General features: G+C 37.1%; 2 protein-coding genes across 2 annotated transcripts; both read left to right on the forward strand.

Moving 5' to 3' along the window:
• Nucleotides 1-441: 441 nt before the first annotated feature.
• LOC121740401 lies at nucleotides 442-14,132 on the forward strand. Its single transcript, XM_042133084.1, has 10 exons — nucleotides 442-530; nucleotides 6,527-6,568; nucleotides 6,685-6,713; nucleotides 7,353-7,392; nucleotides 8,456-8,490; nucleotides 8,861-8,918; nucleotides 10,042-10,089; nucleotides 10,482-10,666; nucleotides 11,493-11,681; nucleotides 13,971-14,132. Exons 1-10 carry the CDS (start codon nucleotides 473-475, stop codon nucleotides 14,130-14,132), a joined length of 846 nt encoding a protein of 281 aa, XP_041989018.1. The 5' UTR covers nucleotides 442-472.
• Nucleotides 14,133-17,990: 3,858 nt separating this feature from the next.
• Nucleotides 17,991-24,661, forward strand: LOC121740402. Its single transcript, XM_042133085.1, has 7 exons — nucleotides 17,991-18,063; nucleotides 18,529-18,593; nucleotides 19,026-19,092; nucleotides 20,089-20,196; nucleotides 20,839-21,026; nucleotides 21,797-22,015; nucleotides 24,512-24,661. The coding sequence occupies exons 1-7, from the start codon at nucleotides 17,991-17,993 to the stop codon at nucleotides 24,659-24,661; spliced, it is 870 nt and encodes a 289-aa protein (XP_041989019.1).
• The last annotated feature ends 913 nt before the right edge of the window (nucleotides 24,662-25,574 follow it).

A 25,574-nucleotide genomic window follows, 5' to 3' on the forward strand; every position in this document is an offset into this window, starting at 1 on the left:
AATGTGTGGCAACTTGTGCGCCAATGTCTGTTAGACTTTCGCAATCATAAATAAAAAATGTTAATAAATAAGCAAGCAACAGTATCAGTCATAGATCTCTTGCTCGCTTATGATAATAAATATTCTGGTTTATTTAGTTTCTATATTAAAATTCATAATAAAATAATAATTTTACTGTTATTATACTTGTATTATATTAAAAGCTCTCTCTGTGTTTGTCTAATGTACTTAACGACACAAAGAGCTAGAGACCTAACAATTTCATTAAAAGCTTAAATTTTTATTGTGACTCTGGTACACTTTATCGTTTTAAAATTACAATTTTGATGTTTGGCTTTCCCGTTATTTGATAAACCCTTACCAAATACCTATTTATTATCTACAAGGAAAATTAAATAAATTAACACAAGGAAACCTTTGCAAAAATTACACCATTAACGAGGTTACAGTACCAACATTTAGACGTTTTACCATGCATAGTAATTTCGTTTTTACATTGGTGTGCTGCAGTATTTTCTTCATCGCGAAAGGTAAGAACAAATTGATATTTATAACACGGTCAAATTAACTAGACGTACGGTTTGATGACGTCATTATGGAGCTCGCATGTTATATTTAAACTAGCTTGTTAAAATAGCCGTTCAATCAAATAGCCCTTTGACTGAACAACGCCATTCAATCACACGTCTAGCTTTTTAATTGAATATTTCAATCGCTAAAAACGTTCAACACTACAGCTGATCCAAAAGCAGCCGTTTGATTGAATTAGTTTTTGAATTTTAATTATTGCAATTGTGTTCAAAATGAGTTATAATACATTTTATTCTGCTTGTTATCATTGCACTTGTGTAATAATAACCCTAAACGAATGGTCACCTTAGTTAATTTGCCATTTAACCAGTTAATTAAGCGTCGCGCGTCTAGCTGTAGTGTTGAACGTTGCAATTACAAGTCGGATAAATGACGTATGGCCGTGTGATTGAATGGTGTTATTCAGTCAAAGGGCTAGCTGTTTGATTGTATATTTCGATGCATCAAGTTAATGTGACCGCGTTGTAGATAATACTTGACGCCCGCAATTTCGTTGTACCTTAATTAGGTTTAGTATTTGTAGTTAGTTTATAGCTCTGGATCTGTGCATTTTTCCGGGATAAAAAGTATTATTTCAGCCAAATTGGTTCAGCAGTTTGAGCGTGAAGAGGGCAGACAAACGATCAGACAGACATAATCTCATCTATAATAATATCATGGAGACAATAAATACATATTATGCAAATGTAAATGTCTAAACACACTTAGATGCCGAATTTCTGCGGCGGAAGTTCGGCTTGTAATGTATTTTAATTTTGACATTGCTGACGCATTCATGCGGAATTTCCGCCGCGAAAATTCGGCACAGTATGTCTAGACACTAAGGGCCTGTTTTACCACTTTCTGATAAAGTGCCGAACAGGTTATTTACAACTTTTTTGACAGATTCTCCATACTTGATGATGATGATGATAGCCTCTTATTCTGCCTTCAAGCTATAAGATGTCTCGAAGGTCAGTGTGCCTCTCGGCATAGGCCTCCTCCAGCCTTTTCCACTCAGTTCTGTCTAGTGCTACTCTTCTCCAGTGGCGTCCAGCCTACCTAGCATACGCCAACGAGATATCTCACTCTATATGTTTTCTCGATGTTTGATGGTTTGTCTCTTCATCTCTATTGACCCTAGCATGACAAACATTTTTTCTCGCGTAGATCTATCATCGAAATAACACATTTTTATAGAGTTTGGTCAAGATAATGTCGAGATTTTGACATTATGAGACGAGTAACTACTCGTCTCATAATGTCAAAATTTGATTATCTCGAGAGTGAGATATCTCGTTGGCGTATGCTAGGTAGGCAGCTGTTAATGCTAGATCATCTCCCCACCTGGTTTGTTGGCGACCTCTACTCCGTTTACCATCTCTCGGGTACCAGTGACTGATGGCTGTGCTCCATTTATTTTGTTTGCCTCTTAGCATGTGTCCGGCCCATCTCCACTTTCTTTGGTCTATTTGAGTAAGTATGTCTATTACTTTTGTTTTTTCTCTTATTGTAGTATTTCTGATCCTGTCTTGTCTCTTTATACCTAGCATGCTTCTCTCCATGGATCTCTGGCATCGTTCCAACTTTTCTCTGTGTTGTTTTGTGAGGGCCCAGGTTTCACAGCCATATGTTATAACGGGTAGGACACAAGTGTTGAATGCTTTCTTTTTTACGGTTAAACTCATGTCAGATTTAAATATTTCTTTGAGCGACCAGTACTTCTTCCAACCATTTGCAATTCTACGGTTGACTTCTTTTGTGGTCTGGTTTTCATGGGAGATTAGTTGTCCAAGGTAGATGTAATCTTTTACGTATTTGAGAGGTTGATCGTCAACTTTTATGGTGATTTGCTTGGAGTTTGTAAGTACTTTGGTTTTGTCCTTATTCATGCTGAGGCCTACTTTTTTGCTTTCTGTGTCAAGAGCTTTTATCATTGTTTCAAGGTTGTTTGGGTTTTCTTCAAATATAATTATATCGTCAGCAAATCTTAAATGGTTTAGCTTTTCTCCGTTCACGTTAAGGCCATACTTCTCCCAGTCTAGTTCTCGAAAGATGGTTTTCAGTACAGCTGAAAATAGTTTTGGAGAGAGGGGGTCGCCCTGTTTTGCGCCTCTTTCGATCTGAAATTTGTTTCCTATTGTTTCAAGTCTTATTCTGACTTCACTATTTAGGTATATGTTTTTGATGATATCAATATAAGTTACGGGTATGCCTTGCTGGTCTAGGCTTTTCCAGATCGCTTCATTAGAGTTATCAATGAATGCTATATACAGTTCCTTCTTGTATTCATTGTACTTCTCTATTATCTGCTTTACTGTGTGTATGTGGTCTAACGTAGAAAAGTTTTTCCTGAATCCTGCTTGCTCTTTCGGTTGGCTTTCATCCAGCTGTTTGTTGATTCTGTCTAAGATAACTTTGGAGAAGACCTTGTAGATATTTGACAAGACACTTATTGGTCTGTAGTTCCCTAAAGGTATGATTCGGATCAAGGCAGCATGCAGCGGGTCGCCGCGACCCGCGACCCAAACAGCCACTGCTCACTATGAAGTTGTATGGAGGACTAAACAATCACGGCGACCCGCGTCGCGAGACAGAGAGACCGGTCGCCGCGTAAAATAGCATACCGATGTCCGCGACCCGCGACTCGAGACGTCGCCAAGCCACTGCTTTGTATGTGTTTATATGGATGACATTCCGATTACCGCGACGCGCGACACGAGACCGGTGGGCGTGGTGCGGCAAATTTCGATGAGCGCGACCCTGTCGCGTCGATAGCAGTACCGCGACAGCCGCAGGGCAGTGTAGTAGATATTCTATCTAGAAACACGCCAATAGGTTATTAATCATATCGAAACCGAAAATAAATTTTTTCGTATAATATAAGCCATGGAGGTATCAAAGTATGTAGGTATGAACTATAATATTATTATAACAGCTACTTCTCTCATAGTAATCTATATTTCCATACTAATATTATAAAATGCGAAAGTATCTGTCTGTCTGTCTGTCACGCTTTCACGCCAAAACAACTCAGCCGATTGTAATGAAATTTTGTACGCAGATAGTCTAGAGCCTGGGAAAGGACATACTCTACTTTTTAACTGGAAAAGGGGGTTGGAAGGGGGGTAACGGGGGACAGGTCAAAGGTTATACAAAGCTTTGGGAATTGTGTTTATTAGATGGATTCTGAGGAAAAATTTGCAGTAATGTAGGCTTCATTTTATCCCGATTCTCGGCAATGCCACGAAAATGGGAAACACCATGCGAAACTGAAGTTCACGGCGGACGGAGTCACGGGCAACAGCTAGTATTTTATATGTGTATATTGTGTTAATTTGCTTCCTTACTCGGGGTTCCCTACGCAAATGGCAATAAAATCGGCCGACGTTTGTTGTTGCTGTAGCGTTAAACTTAGAACAAAATAAAATTGCTCGTGGCTTAATCTGCAATACATTCTAACGGCCGTTCCCAATATTTGATCTATCTCTGGTTTTGCCCTACTAGAGATAGGAATAGCTCACAATTGACATTCTAATGTCTAATGTGAGCTATTCCTATCTCTAGTAGGGCTAAACCAGAGATAGATCAAATATTGGGAACGGCCGTAAATGTTTCCTCATTACACATTAAGTGACGTGCAATGAGTATATTGTAGCACCCCTCTTCGACCCGCGACGTAAAAATAGGGACAGTCATCAGTTTACTTTGTTGGTATTTTCGGGTGATTTTGTGGGTGAACGCTTTCGTTTGTCTTGGCTGTTGCCTTTGTGGTTTGTCTTGACCATAAGCTTGTTATAGCGAATTGTGGCCTCGTTGCCCTTCTTTATTTCTTCTTGTTGTGCCTTTCTTTCAGTTCTTTTCTGGCTTGCAAGATATCTTTTGGGAAGTCCTCCGTGGCATAAATATTGTTAGGTAAATGTTTTTTGTTCTTTAGAACCACACTTCTTCTCCAAGCCAAGGTGAGTTTAACAATTATTGGCCTTACTTTCGTATTATCTTTTCTTCCTAGTCTGCAAGTTTCGCTTATTTCCCATCTGTCAAATTCTTCGATACCCGCTGCTTTGGTCATTTGGTTAAGAATTTTTAGGACATCGTCCATGAGGCTGTGGAATTCTTCACCCTGCTCTTCAACTCCGTGTAAGATGATGTTATTTTTCTTATCGCATCTTTCCAGACTTTTTTTTTCTTGAGCACTGACACTTCGTTTTTAAGTTTAGTGTTCTCTTCAATCAATGGTCTAAGTTTGTATCTAGTGTAGTGTTCATGGTTTCTGTGAATTTTTCGGTTAGAATGTGGATCTGTTTTGCAAATTCTTCCTTGATTTTTTCGGTTGTTGCCATAAGCGTTTGGTTCATATTTATCATTAAAGCATCTGTTTCGCTTTGAGTTTGATCCATTTTTTTAAAGATTAAATTTAGTATTGCTTGTAAAATATGCTATTGTTCGATCTTGTTTTTTAGTGGGTTCTTCTTCCTCCTCTTTATGTTTATGGCTCCGAATCTATTTGTCACTTGTCTATGTTATCGACGGTTGTCGATGTTAATTTTTATCTGTGAGGTGAGAGGTGACATAGACAATAGTCCAAAATGTCGAGAAAGGAAACTCGTTTTTAAATATGGCGTTTTGACTATATCTATAGTTATGTTTGTATGATTTCACAAATTTGTTTTATCACTTTTTCGCGTTATACTTTTGTTAATTCTGAAGATTTTTATCACTTTTTCTTCCGCGCAATAAGTTTCAAAGTTTTTAGTCACTTTTATGTTGAGATGTTTGGTAATTCGCGTTATTTTTAATTAAAACACTAGCACGAGTTTCTAACACTGTTAAAATACTTGATACCTATGTCAAGTTAATTGGTGGATAGCCTATTTAACATTTATCATAAAGTGGTGAAACAGGTCCTAAGTCTATAAGGACTATCAAGTGACATAAAGAGCTTGTCGGGAGCTTTGTCGCTGCACGCTTACATTCGTCACTTGCGATAGTGTCCTAAGCAATAAGCATGCGGTTTTGTATACAGAATCATATTTTATTTAGGGCCTGTTTCATCACTTTCCACCACCTCATGTCCCTTTGTTCCCTTTAATCTTTAAAACTACGCAACGGATTTTGATGATTCTTTCAGTGTTAGAAAGCACATTTATCGAGGAAGGCTATAGGCTTTTATCACGCTAAGATTAATAGGAGCGAAGAAATAGAAGAAAATGTGGAAAAAAAACAAGGAAAATTATTTGAAAGGGCTAACTTGAACGCGCTAATCTCAGGAACTACTGGTCTGATTTGAAAAATTCTTTCAGTGTTAGATAGCCCATTTATTGAGGAAGGCTATAGGCTATATTTTATCACGCTATTTTAATAATTTTTTCAGCAGCTATTATATTTTATACCCGTGCGACGCCGGGGCGGGTCGCTAGTTTGTATATAAAGTTCAGTTTTGAATGGCTCGTTTAATGCATTGTCATAGACATTACGTTTCAATGTGACTTAAAATTATACTAACCCAAAATTGTCGATTTTATAATTCATTTTTATACATGTAATAAGCCCTTTTCATTATCTTAACATAGATACAACATTATATTTTTAAGAATTTGATCTGAGCGAAAACACGATACTTATCTTAAAATATTCTCGATAGAAAAAAAATCACAAAGATGCATCTAATTTTCACGAATTTTTCATATGTTGCCATAACCGTGAATTAAATTAAGTTAATATTTTAACACATTGTGTAAAATTCTATCATTGAGGCACTGATCGGGCGAATTTTTAAAATGTTGTATATTTATCGAGTTATTAATAAAAAACTAACTTGGCGATGATTCCGCGTCGTCCTTTTTCACCTGGCATATGAAAGACGAGAAGAGAAGTGAGTGTGAAGAGAGAAGGACGATGTTTGATTTTTTTGGGTTAGGTTAATATTATATAGACTGTTAATATTTTTCGACAGGCGATGAAAAACCTGAAGAATGGCGACTTAAATTAGAGGAAGGTAAGCTGCTATGTTCATTAAATTATAAATTGAAAAACATGTAACTCGTCAATAAACTTCTGCATAATAATTACGGAAATAATATACATTTTGAAGTCTAGCAATATTTTTTTCAGCAAATGGAACATGCAGCAGAAAGTTTAAGGTATTTTTTATTACTTACTATTTTAAATTATTAGCATGTTTTCAAATAATATTGTATATAACAATAGTCCTATCTTTTAATGGACTATACTCGTATAAATATCAATAACTTGATTTGTAAAAAAATATGTAATTACAACTTAATTTTTAACAGATGTGTACCAACAATTAAATACTTTCTATATCCATCAAAAGTGTTAATGTTTCCCCCAGCTGCTCATATCAAAGATATATTATTATCATTCATATGAGGAGCTGGCGAACAGAATCGGATTAGTCCGCGAAAAATAATTACAGTGACTAAAACTAGTATCAAGTATCAAAGCTACTACTACTACTACAGACTACTACTACTGATTCAATCTGGTTTTGTTTGAAAATTGACTTTTTAAAGCCTTTTTAACCGGTTTTGATTGACAAAATTAACAGGGATTCCGGATTGACGTAGATAAGTCAAGAGAAGACGATTCGAAAAAAATATATAATTTCGTACTCTAGTGAAGTTGTCCCGGTTTTGTTCGTCAGCTCCTCATATATTTTCCGTTGTCCATGCTCATGTCATATAATTAATTATTGGTCCTCATGAGATTTTTTTTGCCCGTCTCATTTAGTGTTGCTTACTCACTTTTTTCATTTTTAGGTAGAAACGCTCCAAGAAACATGCAAAGATTTTCCTCCATGTAAGTTGTTAACTATGATTACTATGAATACTCTTGCGTAATTGACTATAATGAGATAGTGGAAGGTATATGATTCGACAGGAATGGGCCGGTTTGACTGGATCAAACAAAAAATGGATGGGAAACAACCTGGATCCCAAAAGGATAAGACATAACTAACTTTCTCATGGATGAAACTATAGATTCTTAGTAGTGCCTCGTGGAGCTCTACGTGTGACACCTGGTCAGGTACCAGTTAAAAAAGTTAACTAAGAATTAGTCTTACTTTACTTATTTTGTCATGGCTAATATTTATATATAGTTTGTAGATTATTGTCCTGAACTAGTATCATGTAGAGCAAGACACTTTTCAATGACCAAAACTATTATCAGACGTTTTATAAATCTAAGGCATTATTTTTATTTAATAATTTAATGTAACACCTTAGAAAACAATACGATATTGCAAGAATTTATTACGGTGGCCGGTTTCATTGAAACCGGGCCAGTCACGTAGGAGAAATTTTATAGTGCCCAAGTGTGTACGCAGTACACGAGACCGCTCTCTATTCCTTTACTCTCCTTACCCAATGGGACGGACGATCGACACGACTGGCGGGAGATCAAGCGCAGGACCGACTTTTTACATGCCCATCTATCTTACTCGACAGTCTATCAGTTGATCAGCCTGCATTGTCCTAAATAAACTTGAAAATAATATTATGTTTTCAACGCGAACCAACGATCTCCGAGTCAAGAGCCGCGCTCTAAACCACTGGACCACGGAGGCGTTTTTGGTTGGTTAATTTTTCGACGTACCATATCAAAAGCGCTTGTAGAATATTTAAATGTCAGTTTAAAAAAACAATTTTCCATATATTATTTTAACTCCTAAAGGAGTTACTACTGTAACTCCTGTGGACCTACTCTTGTAACTTCTCTGCTGTATCTGCGGGCGATAACTATCTTTTAAATCAGCTCAGATTCATAAACAATAGAAAAGAGTAGTTTTAAAGTTAAATATTTTTATTAGTAACTAGTAAGGATGTTATTGTTAAGTATGCTGACTATATCTTTTCATCAGGTATAGAAGGAGAAAAAGGGGTGGCTGGACCAAAGGTAATTTGAATTCTTCTGAAGTATTTTACCCACTTTCAAAAAAGGTTTTGCATGTTATGTTTTTTGTCAGTCTTCTTGTTATATTATGAACTTTTTATGTAAATACGACTTACTTAAAAACAGAACCTCTACTACGTTGAGTGCTGATATGATGTTGATAAAATAAAAAATAACGGTCTTACTATAAAATATTTAAACACCTGTTGAACAGTTGAATAGAGAAAAAAGTAAATACTTACATAATGGTTTCAAAACAACTGTTCAATAGATGTTTAGATCTTTTGTGGTAAGACCGTTAAAGTTTATTTACTCTCTTTTGAGGGCACTTGATATTTGGAACGATTTAAAATCTATTTTATCATTATTTTAGGGTGATAATGGTGATAAAGGAGATAAGGGTCCTCAGGGCCCAATCGGGGAGTGCCCGCGTAAGTAGTTTTGGTCGTGAGTACGTAAGTAGCCAGTGCTCAGATTAGCAGTTAACAGGAGTAGCCAAAGAACATTCAGACCGACCAGCAAGTTCTATGGAGTTTCAGTCGCGGTTACTTTAGGATGTATCCAGTTCTGAAGGTCTACCTAGCCTTAGGTACTTTATATACCATCGAAGAAATTGATTTATAGGCAGTTGACGGACCTACTTCAATTGGTCGTATTATGTCAATTTAATGTTACAGCTCGACAAGGCTTTAAATGAACGTGGCGAAAAAAGGCATCATACAAAAACGTCATATTTGACAGTTCTCCTTTATCAGATTTAAATCCTAGTCGCACTTTAGCTGTAATCTGTCGGATCGGTTTGACATAGATAACGTTAGTCGTGACCAAATTACAAAGGTGCATATGAATCAACTTCTCTGATAGTACAACGCTCAATTATTTTATCTTTCTTTTCTTTGGGATAACTCTAGGAATCTTGTCTTCAACTGCCGGACATTGTTTTCCTCTATAATAGGGGTCATATACAGGAAAAGACAGACGCGGCCTGCGGTGGCGGTGGCGGTGGCGGTCAGTTGGATGACTTGGCCGCGTGGCCGCGTGTGTCTGTGTCGTTCCTAGAACTCTCAAGTCATCCAACTGACCGCCACCACCACCGCAGGCCGCGTCTGTCTGGAAAACGCTTTATTTAGTTTTTATAAAAGTCTGTCTGTCGCTGGCTCTTGGGCCAGAAGAATTAACAGATGTTAATTGTTCTGGACCAATACAATATTATAATACAATGTTTAAAAAAAAAAATTTCTCTATCAATAGACCACCTCTGTGACTCAGATCGTAATACTCCAGCCGGAGGTCGCGGGTATGAATCCCGCCGGAGAGACTAAAAGTTTTCAATGTTCATGGATATGTATAAGATTGCTAAAATCATACATAGACAGCGTAAACAAAGTGTTTTCTTTTTGTGTAACAAAGTGTTTCACAGTCAACTCTATACAGGGGAAGCATTCACAGTGGCGGTGTGAAGAGTCCATAGATACTATTATTTTTAATCCAAGCTAAGCTTTTTATTAGTATCAAACTCAGATAAAACAATAAAATCTGTTACTTTTTTTTCAGCTCTTGGAACAGAAAAAAACCCCGATACCAGTTGTAATACGGCACTGGGTAAGTAATAATAACTAATACAACTATGGTCTAAAGTCTAAACCATAAGTGATAGGACAAGTCACAAACCTAAGTGTCAAAATTATTTGTTTGCATAGCCCGTCTTGGTGTTCGGACCTTATAGATTGTTGAGTATTATATAGAGTTATAGAATACTGAGTGTGCAAAATATGCGGGCCGCATTCTTTGAGTGAGATTGAACTTAGTTAAGGATGCAGATTAAGAATCACAATGTTGCCCGGAGTAAAAAAAAAACGTGTTGGTACGAAGCTTTGCCGAACTCAACCCCATTCACAGAATGCGTTCCTCACAGCGCCCACATGATAAATATCGTAAATCCAAAAATCGTTGTCGAGTCAATCGTAAATTATAATAATACTATAATATTCCAGATGACACGTGGATTTTTAGGCCAAAACCATTTCAAGTATCATGTAAAAATAAAAGTGAAATTTGCATTGATATTCCAAAGACAAACTTGAGTACAGAAGATTTAAACAAGCGAAGCACTATTGTAACAAAAGAAGATTGGCTATGGACTGCAATAAAAAAAACAGACTTCAAAGACTTTTACGGGGTAAGGATTAACTATTAATAGTCCGGGTGCCATCGAAATTCGCATAAAAACGCATAATTTTTAATATTTTTTGGTATATAAATATTTTGCAGTGAATCTTTGTAAAGGAACCTAGGTAATTACTGTCTTAAGCTGAATAATAACTGAAATATTGTAACTATTCTCGTATGGGAAATTATCTTGGTATTACGTTTATACGTGAATTTCGATGGCACCCGGACTCTTAGGACGGCAAGCGACCGCGCGACCGACACAAATTCAAATAAAATGCCACTTTGCTAGCTTTATTTTCTTCCGACATTGGTCAAGCGACTTATACCGATGATGCTTTGTAAAAGTATCCTATGTCCTTTCCCGGGACTTAAAGTCTCTCCATACCGCAACAAAATCGGTTCAGTGTTTAGGGCGTGAAGAGGTTGTTACCTCTTTACGTACAGACAGAATCTTCGCAAGATACACTTTCGCATTTATTTATAAAAAAAAAAATAGAATATAATATTATAATATGGCCTATTCACACCGGAATTGCAGCGCAGCGTAATACTATATTATTGTATCGCTTGAGAAACTTGGAAAGTCTCGCGGCCGCGATTTAAAATCATATTATGACATTGAAAATGCTCGCTGCCATTCGGTGTGATTCTGCCCTAAGGTCAACTCAGACCGCAACGCGAAGCGTAGATGCGTATATTAAGTATGGATTTGACAGATTTACAAGACGTCTCTCGCAATTGAGATTTGTCAAATCAGCACAAATTTAGAAATTCATCAGCGCGTTGCGTTGCGTGCCGAATTGGCCCTGAGATGGCAATTTATTTTGTTCCAGTATGAAAAGTCTCAGATATCCCATCTCGTGTCGATATCTGACGACGTGACCATGGAGTTGATGGTCCACTGTTACAACTTCGAGCTCAAGGACAACATCCAGATACTGCTGTTGGACAGCACTCACGTCGGACAGAATCCTACTCCTGATTCACCCGTCACTTATACTGTGAGACATAATGGCTGCAAGGTACAAACACTTCTGGTCCAGTAGGACTGTAGAGTACTACAGTTTGTATTATACTGTGCCCGAGACACTTAATGGCTGCGGTAAAACTTCTAGTCTCTCTACAGGTTGTAACAAATCAAATTGATAATACTTTAGTGTGTGTACTATTAACTGTGTAATGTGTTTGTATCTCTTGTGTTGTTTTCAGAGATAAATTAATAAATAAATCATAAATAAAAGATAAAAATTTACGGAAAACCCGTACAATATTTCGCGATTAAAAGCCGGATAGTCGGCTTTGCCGACTAGTCGGTAAAGCCGCCTATCCGGCCACTAGTCAGCGAATAGTCGGCAAAGAGCGCCGACTATCCGGCTTTTGATTACTTTGCTATTATTGGAATTACATTTGTAAAAACCTTGATTATTTATAATATTTTTATTTCACAATCAATCAGTCTTACACATTTTAAAATTTAATGAAATGTTTCTGAAATTACTTGCTCGCAAAGAAACCATTTTTTTTATATACAAGGTGTACAAAAACTAAGTAATAATGTTTTAGAGTGTGTATGTGTCTTATTATTGAGTTCACTGTTATCGTAGCAGCGCTGAAATAGCCATTTTTTGTGATGTGTGTGGGCAAGCGCCCTAACGTCATGCATTTTCCCATACAAAAGTAAAAAAAGTTACTCTTTCACCACTTAAAATATTTTAGTGGCGAAAGTACTCTTTCTACTACTCTTTCTAGTTGTTCGAAAATACTTTCAAAGCGAACTCTTTATAGGGGACTCATACACACCCTAAAGTAGTATCACATACTACACAGTTGTATTTTATTTTAGTTTTCTTAGACCTTGTAATAACAATTTAAGTATTATTATAATAATCAGCCAAGTGCGAGTCGGACTCCGTACCATTGATATAGAGCAAAATTAGGCCAAAATTTGTGTTTTTTGTATGGGATCCCCTCTTAATTTTTTATTTAAAATTAATATTATTAGTAAATATTAAAGTACACATAAAACTAAGGATTGTGTGAAAAATTCAAGTACCTACCTGTTGCCATTATTGATATCGAGCAAAAAAGGCCAAAAAAATCACGTTTGTTGTATGGGAGCCCCCTTTAAATATTAATTTTATTGTGTTTTTAGTATTAGTTGTTATAGCGGCAATAGATATACACAATCCGTGCAAATTTCAACTCTCTGGCTATTACCGTTCTTGAGTTACAGCCTGGAGACATACAGACGGACAGACGGACAGACAACGAAGTCTTAGTAATAGGGTCCGGTTTTTACCCTTTGGGTACGGAACCTTAACAACAAAAATAAGTAACGTAAACAAAATAAACACAATTAGAATCAGCAGTAAACAAAGCGTTACGGAAACACCCGAAACCATAATCGGCTTGGCCGACTAGTCGGCTGATTAATCGGCTACCGTGCAACCGACTAATCGGCTAGTCGGCCAAACTCATGATCGGCACATCTCTAGACTATACTCTCGGGACTCAAAGTATCTCAGTAAAATCGGTTCAGCGGTTTGGGCATGAAGATGTTACAGACAGACAGACAGACAGACACGCTTTTACATATTTTATGATATTAGCATGAATTAGAAATGTCCTAACGCCACAATTTTCCCTCAAAATAATTTTAAAAAGAGTAACTCATATTGCGTTGCTACGTTCACAATAAACTCTACCTATATTAAGTACAAGAGAAACGTAATATTTTCTATAACTTATGGTGTCCATACTAATCCATACTAATATTATAAATAGGTACGAAAGTGTGTCTGTCTGTCTGGTCCGTCTGTCCGTCTATCTGTATGTCTGTCCATCTGTTACCTATTCACGCTCAAACCGCTGAACCGATTTTGCTGAAATTTGAAATGGAGATATTTTGAGTCCCGGGAAAGGACATTGGATGGTTTTTATCTCGGAATGCGGGCGTAATATAGAAGTAGAATATAGTTTTGGCTTAGTTTTGTTGCTTAATTTTAGCAACAAAACTAACTAGTTTTGTTACACTTATGGTCTGTTTCACCGCTTCCTGATAAGGTGCCCGATAGGGTTATTTGACAGATTTTCCAAACTCCATCTGTCAAATTAAGTGGTGGATAGCCTTATCAGGGAGCGGTGAAACAGGCCCTTAGGGTCTGTTTCACCACTTCCCGGTAAGTGCCGAATAGGCTATCCTCCACTTAGCAGATGTGTGGATAGGAACAAAAGTTTTGGATAGCCTATCCGGCACTTTATCAGGAAGTGGTGAAATAGGCCCTTAGTATAATGAATAAATTGATTTGCAGAATTTGGGAGCTAACGAGTGGGGTTCTGCCATCATATCATTGAAGACTTGGTCCACAGCTATCAAGAATTTCTACGTTAAACCAGAGGAAACCACCGCCGAACAAAGAATCTATATTCAATTAAATAAACTTTGTTTTAATTTCTTTTTAAAACATGACTAACGTGTATTAACTATTAAGTATTAAGTAAATAAATTTTTGAAACTTTTTCTTCCTTCCAAATCTTTTATTTCTTCAAATTACGCATCGGGACAATTAATGTTTGTCAGTGGGTTATATTATATAACGAGCTTTTTCCCGCGGCTTCGCTCGCGGTAAGAAGTATTATTATATACAAACTTTCATCCCCTATTTGAACTCCTTGGGGTTGGAATTTATCAAAATCCTTTCTTAGCGGATGCCTACGTCATAACATCTACCTGCATGCCAAATTTCAGCTGGATCCGTCCAGTGGTTTGGGCTGTGCGTTGATAGATCACTATGTCAATCAGTCAGTCACCTTTGAGTTTTATATATATATATATATATATATATATAGTCGGTCAGGGAAATGGTTGTTTGGCCGTGGAGTTATTTCTTCAAATTTTGTTCATTCAAAGTTTTGCAGTAGGTTGGATTCAAATAATGCTCCAATGTGAGGTTTTTTTTTAAAGGGTCTAAGCATCTGGTCAGGTTAAGACCAAGGTAGTTTGATCGTGGCTATAACTATGTAAAGTTAAGAAAATAATGTTTGGCAGTAGGTTTTAGTAAAGTAACGCACATTGTGTCAAGGAAATGCATATTTGGCAGTAAATTTTGGTTGAAATGAAATAAATGTTTACCAGTGAGTATGTTTCAAAATTCAAAAATTGTGTATAGTCGGGGTAATACACATTTTGCAGTAGGATTTATTCTCATTTACGCACATTGTACAGTCAAGGAGTTGATGCTTGGAAATGAGATTTGTTTTTTAATGTACACTCGTCAATCGTCTCAGGAACACTGCATAGTCAATTTAATAAGGAGTGCTCTAGGCCATAATGCAAAATCACACTTAGGGAATGCAATCCCGACTCGGGATTGTAAGTTCGAGATCCCGCGGGATTAGAAATATCAATCCCGCGGCATCCCGGAATTTACGGAATCCCGTCTAGTTTTAAAAAAAATGTTAAATTCGGATGACTGAAAAAGCTTATAACTGCTTGTTTGTGATAGTGAGGTTAACTTAAATAACATATTACTCGAAAGAAAATAAAAACCTTTATTCTTTAATGTTGCCACCTAAATAATTATTATCAGGTTTTAAGGAAATTAACATAGGTAAATTAGGTAATCAAAACAATAAGCATATTTCAAGGGAATTAGGAAGTGGTAAGGTTGGTATAGTACTTAAGATGCGAACCGGTCTCAAGACGCGATTAAGCTCTGTGATTGGTCAAAATTTTGACAGCCAACCAATCACAGAGCCTGAACCGTGTCTTGGGACCGAGATACATCTTGAGTACTGACTATTTATACCGGCCTAAGAGTGATTTTGAAAATTACTCCTTAAGAAAACAAAAGGTATTAATAGTGTAATCACTCATCAGCTACTAAACGCCATCTAATGTGCGTTGCAATGTACCCCGCTGCTGAGAAAGCCCTTTCCGATTCAACACTGGTTGGCAACAGCGTGGCGAAGCAATTATAAATGATGCAAACTGCAAAAACCGCCCCCTTATTCCTCCACACTCAAATAAATCCATTTCTTTTATATGCCTTTAATTTGTCTAAGCTCGTGGACGTGGATCTACGTGCAAAAGGACTTTTAGACGCTCGCAGAGTTTTTTCTAATTCCTCTTGAAGCGATTTATTAGTTCCGCCCAATCCCGTCAATCTCGAACGGGATCTTGTCATATGATGCGTCGGGGTTGATCCCGAAAAATTACACGAGATCTCGCGAGATCGGGATCCCGCGGGATCGGGATTGCATTCCCTAATCACACTGCGACGAATCGGGGGAAGAATTAATGGAAAATGATGTAATATATGGTAAATTGTTTTTTTGCTTATGACCCTAAATTGCATTTTATTTACTTATTTTCTTTCTTCTCGTACTATTGGCACCTACACAATTTTGTTTTTGCACACCTAAAGGTTGACTGGTAGAGAATGCCATATTTTGGCATTAAGTCCGCCTATGTACCAACATTGTGCAATAAGTATAAATAAATAAATAAAATTGTCTATGTTTGCTATTATATACTGACGCAGACGAAGTCGCGGTCCACAGTTAGTATTATTATAAAGCTGACGAATTTGTGGAACTACTGGTTTGAATTGAAAAAAATATTTTTGTGTTGGATAGTCTTATTTATCGAAGGCTAGCTGCATTACGCTGCAACCAATAGGGGCGAAGAAACCGAGGAAAATGTGTTAAAAACGGGGAAAATTATTTAACAGGGTTTATTTCACAAACTGCTGAAGCAGTTTTAATGTTATTTGTTACAGATGTAGAGTAGACCACGTGGATATAGGCACTCTCCGTTATTTTTAGCGCAAGGAGGATCGCCGGGGACTTTTGAGGTTTTATTTATAACTAGCTGTTGCCCGCGACTTCGTCCACGTGGACTTTAGTTTTTAGTTGTTTCCGTACATCGATTGAATAGTTTACGCGAAAATCATAAAAGTATATTGTGCGGGAACCGTACATTTTCCGGGACAAAAAGTATCCCTTGTCGTTTCCCGAGACTCAAAGTATCTTCATATCAAAATTCATCAAAATCGAATTAATAGTTTACGCGCAAATCATAAAAGTATATTGTGCAGTAACCGTACATTTTTCCGGGATAAAAAGTATCCTATGTCCTTTCCAGGGACTCAATGTATTTCTGTACCAAAATCGGTCCAGCCGTCTACGCGTGATGTCGTGACCAAGGGTCAAGGGATAAAGGGACTCATTTTTAGGGTTCCGTAGTCAACAAGGAACCCTTATAGTAAATTTTCGGTCTGTCCGTCTATCTGTCTGTCTGTCTGTCCGCGGTTTTGCTCAGAGACTATAGGACCTACAAAGCTGTAATTTGGCATAAATTCACAATATATTAATGATGCTGACAAAATAGTACATAAAATCTTAAAAAATATTTTTTATGGTACCTTTCTACACATCAAGCGGGGATGATTTTTTTTTCGCGCTTACCCCATCGTGTGGGGTAAGTATCGTTGGATAGGTTTTTAAAAATATTATGTGTACCTATTCATAGATCGTTTTCTGATTTAGGGTTCCATTTGTGAAATATTAAGTTTTAAAGTGAAAAAAATCGTTAGAGTCCAGTGTCCCCCTTTCTACCAGCTAAACGGTTGTTTCTGGAAATGTGAAAAATTTACGGGAGTAGGAAATATGCTGAATTTAAAAGGAAAACTATCTCTTTCATAAGTTATTGAGTAAGGGTGAAGCCAAACGAGTGTAATTTGTGAGTTGTGAGTCGCAGAATTTCGGCTGGCAGAAACTCTGCTGCATTCAGTATCATACAAAAGTCCTGTTCGATTCACACGAGCGTAATTTTGTGAGGTATGATTTATATGAAGACGCGGCAGAAATGCGACTCACGAGTCACAAAATTACGCTCGTTCGGCTTCACCCTAATAGTCGATCAACTAAAAAAAATGTATTCGGCGAAGTATAATCATTAATTTATAAAGGAACTCTTCGTTGAAATTTCTTTGAAAGTAACTGATATGATGTTGTTAGTAGTGTAAAACACGTTATAAATGTACATTCATTGACAATAGAAAAACATTCAAAAACTAGCGGTAAGTACTACGGAACGGACGGTTTTATTTATATTATATAAATGGTGTATTTAACGTCTCTACAAATTATCAGCTCAATGCGATTTATTCCTGGGTTACGATTTTTTGTGACTAATTAGACCGGACTATAAGGAAAGTTTTGGGGTTTCCTGTTGTACTGCACATGATTTTCCTTGACTACACTAATTAGTTATTAATATAACATACAAGGACAAATTATATGTTATCGTGAACAAATAACATTTAACAATGTCGCGTACCGGTCGTTTTATGTGTATTCTTTACATAGTTCTTCTAATTAATCTCATATTAGAAATAAATGGTAAGGACTTCATATTTTTAGAAACTACTCGCCATTGTTTACTTAGGTATATTAGGACTCTAAAAAGTTTTCACTGCTTAATACAATGATATTCTATGTTACTAACGTAACTAGATTGGAAGTTTACGGTAGCAACGCGTTGCCACTTCGAAGATGCCTGCAGGCATATCTCACATACATAATGACATAACGAATATATGACTTGACATTGTCTTTTGAACAAAAAAGTGGTTACGCATTTCTGAGAATCTTTTGTAAGATCTAGTATTTTAGAAACTAATTGGCTTAATAGCTCAAATGAGTAATAATTTTGTGTCATCCACAAGACATTAATTATAGAGCAAAATATAATAGCATTTGAGTTGATAAAAAATGCGGTGCAATAATTACCGCGGCATTCCGCGAGTGCCACACGTATTATTTTTAACAAATAATAATTTATGGATTATATGGTATAAATTTCAGGTCAGAAAGCAGTGCGAAAAGGACCTGCAGGAATCCGTGGTGACCCTGGGGCCAAAGGTGAAAAAGTAGGTATCGCGATTTTTTTAACGGGGCTTTGGCCCACCAGTCACCACACATTCCCACCACTGTATCTCCTGTGTCGCCAGGATCAAATATAGTATCGCGATGTGCTATGTCAATTTTCCACACATTTTTCATTTCAAAAATGGGAATTGTAATGCAACATACGACGCCATTTTTTGACGGAATTACTCTTCCTTAGTTTTTATTATTCGTAGGTCTCTAATTTCTAATGTGAGCTATTCCTATCTCTAGTAGGGCAAAACCAGAGATAGATCAAATATTGGGAACGGCCGTTAGATACGTCATATATTTTATGTCAATTCAATGTTAGCTGCGATCGGTTGTATGTCGAACCAGAGATAGATTGAATATTGGGAACGGCAGCCTTCGCCACCGTATCCGTAACCTAACCAGTTTATAATATTTTGTTTTAGGGTGAAAAGGGTGAAAGAGGAGATATCGGTCCATATGGAAAAATTGAAGTTGATTCTAGCCACGTTGGTAAGCTTCCCCTATATTAATTAGTATTCTAGTCTATCAGAACCAATACCATACCTATGTACCGGGGAAGAAAAATGTCGGTGGTACCAACTTCTTACCCTAATATTCTACAGTTTTTTCATTAAATAAAATGAAAAAATATTTCAACCCATTTACCTTTAGCTTTATTAATATTATAAACTCTAAACTCTAATTTCAACTAAATTTTATTTAATGCTTTTTCATACTTTGAGATTCAGGGGCTATGGATAGTTTCGGGTTTCGGTGCCGAAAAACACACGGTTCGGCGTGAGAGAAAAAATTTCGGCGCATCTTTTTATTTCACTTTTTAAACCTCTTTTTGATTTTAAGGCAATTTCTACAAAATATGGGTACTATTTCATAAAATGTAACAAATAAACTTATTTTCAACAAATAAAGCATGATTGAGAGAGTGTATCCTCTCCAGTGCCGTAAATAGTCTTTTTTTGCGCCCTGTGCGAGCTTCTTCAACTGCGCCCTTGCTTTTTTTTAATTATATTACCCAAGGTCTATTTTACTGTTGGAATCGTGCTCTAAGGGCGCAGCGGGAACTGTTATCGGGAGCAAACCGAAAAAATAATACTCCTGCCTGGTTTGGCCATTTTTGCAACCACCCAGAGTCTATGCCCTGTGCCTGGGCACCGGTGGCACCGCCCTATTTACGGAACTGATCCTCTCTTAAAAGCCCAGTAACGCACCATTGAGGCTACCATGAAGACTCAAACAATCGAACAGCAACATCCTACTCTATCAACGACATTTCACGTTTGCTAGAGAAGGACGCGCCATTCTCGTTTGATTGTTTGAGTCTTAAAACGGTTTCGTGGTAGGCATCCAGCATCTAAAGTTGCGAGTGACCATGGGCAATAGTAGTTACTTTCCATCAGGTGACCCGTTTGCCCGTTTTCCCACCTTATTAAAAAAAAATAACTATTAGTGACCAGATTTTATAGTTATTCCGAAATTTCGATGCAGAATTGAGGAACGAACACCACGAGCCTCCTCTGCGCGGCGGCGCAGCTAACGCGGCAACCTCATGCCAAGAAATTGACCTTTCTGGGTTTGAATCAGACAAAAGCAAAGGTAAAAAGTCACTGACCTCTATAATACACTGGACAGGCGATCGCTATCAATAAACTATGTCTATTTGAAAGTCGCCATATTGGCGCTGATTGCTATGTGAAAGCGGTAGTGAGTGTACTTGGAACTACTATTTTGCAAATGGCGGTTGTCATTTTCTATATAAATTAGTTCACAGTACACTCACCGTGGCGCTTCAAATCGGCATAAGAAATAGCTGTCATTTTGTACGGCATAGCCTGTCCAGTGTATTATAGAGGTCAGTGTAAAAAGTTCTCCTTTCTACAAGATACAACATTAACGGCCGCATTCAGAGCTGTAATCATTAAATCTGAGTGCGTCCTTTAAACAGTAGCAGCGCTGAAAGACCAATTTTTTTAAACTTTTGTATGAGAAAACTCGCGACCCTGCGCGCTGGGGCGCTTGGCCCATACAAAAGTGGAAAAAAAGGTCTTTCAGCGCTGCTACTTTCACAATAAACTCTCTACAAGGAACACATACACTCTCTTAAGTATTATCACTTACTTTTGTTACACTCTGTTTACTTTTAGTTGGTAGCGGTGACTGGTGGAGTCACCATAGAGCCCTGGTAAAATGTAGGCTTATCATGTTGTCTTTTAACTTTTACAATAATTTATACCACAGTTCCAGTGTACATATACGGTGCAAAGCCTTTTGAAGTGGCTTGTGACAGAAATGAAGAAGCTAAAACCTGCCTGTTACAAAAGAAAACTATGGAGATCGATAGTAAACGCCCAGAATACAGATTCCCAGAAGCCGGTAAACCGTTTTGGCTGAGTACTGTGGGATTTGATCTCCTAAGATTTTACAGTGTAAGTTTATAATGTTGCAGTTCTTGGACTTAACTCACTTAGTACTAGAAATACTGACACTTATAGGTGTCCTTTCTAAGTTTTTAATACTATAAAAAATAGCGAAAGTGTGTATGTCTGTTTATCTTTCTGTCAGTCTGTCTGTTACCACTTCACGATTAAACCACAAACCGATATTGATGAAAATTGGGTATAGAGAAACTTTGAGTCCCGGGAAAGAAAATATGTCAGTTTTTATGCCGAAAAATTTACCACAATTCATTCATGCGACGCATCGAAAACAGCCATCGCAAGCGATAGCTTTTCTTAACATTGAACTACTCGTATTGTCGTTTACATAAATGTATAGAGTTCCGTGGATTCAGTGTTTTTTTTTATTATGAAATAAGGGGGCAAACGAGCAAACGGGTCTCCTGATGGAAAGCAACCTCCGTCGCCCATGGACACTCGCAGCATCAGAAGAACTGCAGGTGCGTTGCCGGCCTTTTAAGAGGGAATAGGGTAATAGGGGAGGGTAGGGATGGGAAGGGAAGGGAATAGGAGAGGGAAGGGAATAGGGGAGGGTAGGGAAGAGAATAGGGTAGAGGATTGGGCCTCCGGTAAACTCACTCACTCGGCGAAACACAGCGCAAGCGCTGTTTCGCGCCGGTTTTCTGTGAGGACGTAGTATTTCTCCGGTCGAGCCGGCCCATTCGTGCCGAAGCATGGCTCTCCCACGTAACAGGATTACATTTTCGTTGCTGTCCTCATTTAACATGACGTTTTTTCAGGATTTTCAGATCGATCACATATCACAACTCAAGTATCTACTGAAGATATCGTACAAAGTGTCGATTGAAATCGTTGTGCATTGCAAGAATACGGTGATCTCTAAGGATTCAGAGAAATACCTGCAGATTCATTTATGGGATGGTCAAAATGTCGGCCCCTCTCCAACATTGAAGTCGCCTGCATACTACGAAATACCAGACGAGTTGAACAAATGCAAGGTAAATTCAGAGAAGTTGATTTTAGCTGGATTTATATGCGTCCGCGCGAACGAGCGGTTTTGTTATGATTTAATATCACAAACAATAGTATATGTTATAATAAAGGGTGTCTCAGCGCCGATTTTCAACTTTAAACACGAATTTCTCGGCAAACCTTCGGGGTTAGCTGGAGTGGAGTGGTAGCGTTCGATAGGTGACGAGTGCGAATTTTTTGATCGTCATGGCGGAGTGGTCTGGTGCGCACCGCGCGTACGCAGTAGAAGCGTACTTATGCAATAGGTTTTCGTTGAGTGAAGCACGGCGTAAATTTTGTAGTCGCTATGAAATCCACCGTTTGAGTGATGCCCCGAGTACTCAATTAATTAAGTCGTGGGTAGAAAAGTTTAGAGCGACAAGATTTTTACTAAATCATTCAATTGGACCACGAAATAGACCTGTGCGATCTATTGAAAACATCGCGACCGCGTCGCCACTGCGGTCGCGGAGCTTCCAAGACGCTCACTTAAAAAACATGCTGCCTCTTTAAGCCTCCATCGGTCAAGCATTCAAAGAATTTTGGCTTTAGATTTAAAATTTCATCCGTATAAAACCCAAATTATGCAAAAAATTAAAGAAGAAGATTACAAGCGAAAAATTTTCTGTCAGAAGATTTTTTCGGAGGAAAACGGGATGGACAACGTTTATTTTAGTGATGAGTCACTTTGTCACCTCGAAAGGTACGTCAACCGTCAAAATTGCCGTAGTAACGGCAATTTTGACGGCAATTTTGGATTGCTGGATGACCAGTAGGTCATCCAGCAATCCAAAACAAAAACATCAAAAAGCAGCTGAAGACTTAAAATAACGACAGAAGTGAGAGCCATACCAGCGGACATCCTTCTGCGCGTCTCGGCAAATTCACGTGTCCGATTTGAAGAGTGCATTCGCCGTGATGGAAGACACCTTGACGGTGTAATATTCCGTACATAAAATCCGCACTAATACACTTTAATTTACTACAGTAAAAATATTATAAATACAATTTGTTTTTTTTTTTTTATACGAATTTTTAAAGTTGAAAATCGACGCTGAGACACCCTTTTTATAATAATTATGTTACGCTCAAAGACCAAAAACGCTCCGTGAGCAACGCGAATTTCGCGTCGTGGCTGTTTCACTGTGACCACTCACCACAACGCATTGTGAGCTATTTTTCCGCTCATTGAGCTTTTACGGTCTTTGAGCGTAACATATCGTAACATATTATTAATACGCGAGCAAAAAACTTAGATCCCTTTTGACGAAAAATGCGGAAAAGTAGGTGATTGAAATTTTGCACAATTATAGTTTATATGGTGAAGGTATAATTTATCGAGCTAATATTATTTGATATTGTGATTTTATCATACATTTTTTAACAAATAAAACATTACACACACTACAACACACACACTAGAAGATTTTGATTGACAAGCCTATAAACACGATTTTTACTCTTTTATTTATGGTTGAAGTTGAAAATTGAAAATAGATTTAGTTTTTTTTTATCTTAAATACAAAAATTATTTTATTACACGGACAGTCTGTCATCATTTGACTTTATTAATCTGAGACTGTTGCAGGAATTATATTGTCAAAAAAATAGTAAAGTCAATATTTTGACAATAGAATATCAATAGAAAAGCGTGGAAAGGAGTATGTTTTTAAATGTATGGAGTCTAGTCCAAATTTCCACCACTAACGAGACCTATATAGTAAAATTGTCTAATAAATACTGAATCATTATAACCAGACCACAATCAAAAATACCCTGTCAGTGAAAAGTTATGGCTTAATGAAAAGTCATGTTTTTTACCATTTTGTATGAAAAATATTGTGGAATTGTAATAAAAATGTATTGCGTTTGGTGCAAATGTCCACAACCTATAACACTCACGTAATGGTCTGCTAAATACAGAATCATTATAACTGGACCGCAACCACAAATATCATGTACCTAAGTAAAAAGTTATGACGGAATGAAAAAGTTTTAGAAAAGAATAATAATAGAAGAAATAAGAAAATAAGAAGTTTTCTACCATTTTATTACATAAAATAGTGTTAATATGATCCATTGCACTACTCAATATAATGTGTTATGTAATGCCGCTTGGCATTTCCTATTAGATTTTCACTGAAATAAATTAAAATCAGTATCAATAATTTCACAAATATAATTTTTCATATGGTCATAACTTTTTACTGACAGCTTATTTTTAATTTGTTTAATAATGAAAGTTACTCTATGTTTAATGGACAATAAGTCAATATGGGTCTCATTAGTGGTGAAAATTTAGACCACTATAATCATTTTCCTTTCAAACTTATAATTTAATTTTTTATTTGAGGTCGAATTTCGACCATTGGGCGATCTCTAGTTAATCAAATTCTTCGATTCGCACAAAGTCATTAAAAACACAATGTAATGTACAATTTTCTTATGATTTTAGAAATATAACGACATTTTTATTCTTTCAGGACTTTCCTGACGAAACAAAATGGGGAACTGCCATTATAAAATTAACAACATCTTCTAATTTCATCAAAGACTTTTATATCCGTGACATACAGAAGGAGAAGGATCAAGAAATTTACATAGAGCTAAAAGAATTATGTATCTATACTTAACTAAAATGGTAAAGTTAATGTTTCTTAAAAAGTAGTAGTTTTCATCAGAATTAAAATGTTCAATAACTTTATGAAATGACTGATGTAATGAAAACTGGCCAAGTGTGATCTAATCTACTTTAAGATCTCACATTATTTAAAAAACATCAATTGTTATAGATATTCAATGAAGCAAAGAAATAGACTCTATTATTTGATCATAATGTTCTTTGGGTTCTATACATACATATTTCAAATTTCCATAGAACTTGGCACTCTTTGTCCACGCTGTGCCTTTTTCTGTTCGTAAAGGGCATGCGTTATAGCGCAGTCAACAGCGAACGTGAGGCATGCCGCGACGCATGCCCTTTGACCGTATCCAAAACTTCAAAAATGACAATATTGGCGTTGCGTTTCTTGACGCATTCAATTATTGAATGCGCAAATATGAAAGTTGATGACGAAAATTGAAGATGAAAGTGCACAGTGTGGACATAGCTATTTAGATCTCCATCCTTTATACGGCGACGTCCATAGACAAGAATAATGTTTGTACTAAACTTGGCTGTCTATTTTTACATTTATGTTTTTGGTGGGATTTACATAACCGACTATATTAGCATTGGTTCGTCTTTAAAATGGTATAATATAGTGTTACGTGCTAGGGTTCGAGGATTTGGAGAGAAAGACCTGGTGACTCTCTTGAAGATTTATTAACACTGCACTAAACACTAGGTCACAACACTTAGCACTAAGTCCAAACACTAATCACTAGGTCCAATCACTAAGCACTATCACTGTCCTAGGTCGTAGCCAAGTCGCAGGTTTCACTGGTTCACTCACTATTGATCACTTGATGTCGCCTTGAAGATCGCTCTGATTGAACTGACTTGCCGGGCCTGCCTGCGGCTCTTTTTATATGGCGAGACGAATT

The sequence above is a fragment of the Aricia agestis genome, chromosome 3 (assembly GCF_905147365.1).
Source record: "Aricia agestis chromosome 3, ilAriAges1.1, whole genome shotgun sequence".
Classification (NCBI taxonomy): Eukaryota; Metazoa; Arthropoda; class Insecta; order Lepidoptera; family Lycaenidae; genus Aricia; species Aricia agestis.

What these genes read in the sequence shown, in the direction of transcription:
- LOC121740401 (XM_042133084.1), top strand. Translation starts at nt 473, where the DNA reads ATGCATAGTAATTTCGTTTTTACATTGGTGTGCTGCAGTATTTTCTTC. An exon ending in CAGTTGTAATACGGCACTGG is followed by an intron (nt 10,090 to 10,481) that starts GTAAGTAATAAT and finishes ATAATATTCCAG; the next exon opens with ATGACACGTGGATTTTTAGG. An exon ending in TGAGACATAATGGCTGCAAG is followed by an intron (nt 11,682 to 13,970) that starts GTACAAACACTT and finishes ATTGATTTGCAG; the next exon opens with AATTTGGGAGCTAACGAGTG.
- LOC121740402 (XM_042133085.1), top strand. Translation starts at nt 17,991, where the DNA reads ATGTCGCGTACCGGTCGTTTTATGTGTATTCTTTACATAGTTCTTCTA. An exon ending in AGTTGATTCTAGCCACGTTG is followed by an intron (nt 19,093 to 20,088) that starts GTAAGCTTCCCC and finishes ATTTCGATGCAG; the next exon opens with AATTGAGGAACGAACACCAC. An exon ending in ATCTCCTAAGATTTTACAGT is followed by an intron (nt 21,027 to 21,796) that starts GTAAGTTTATAA and finishes ACGTTTTTTCAG; the next exon opens with GATTTTCAGATCGATCACAT.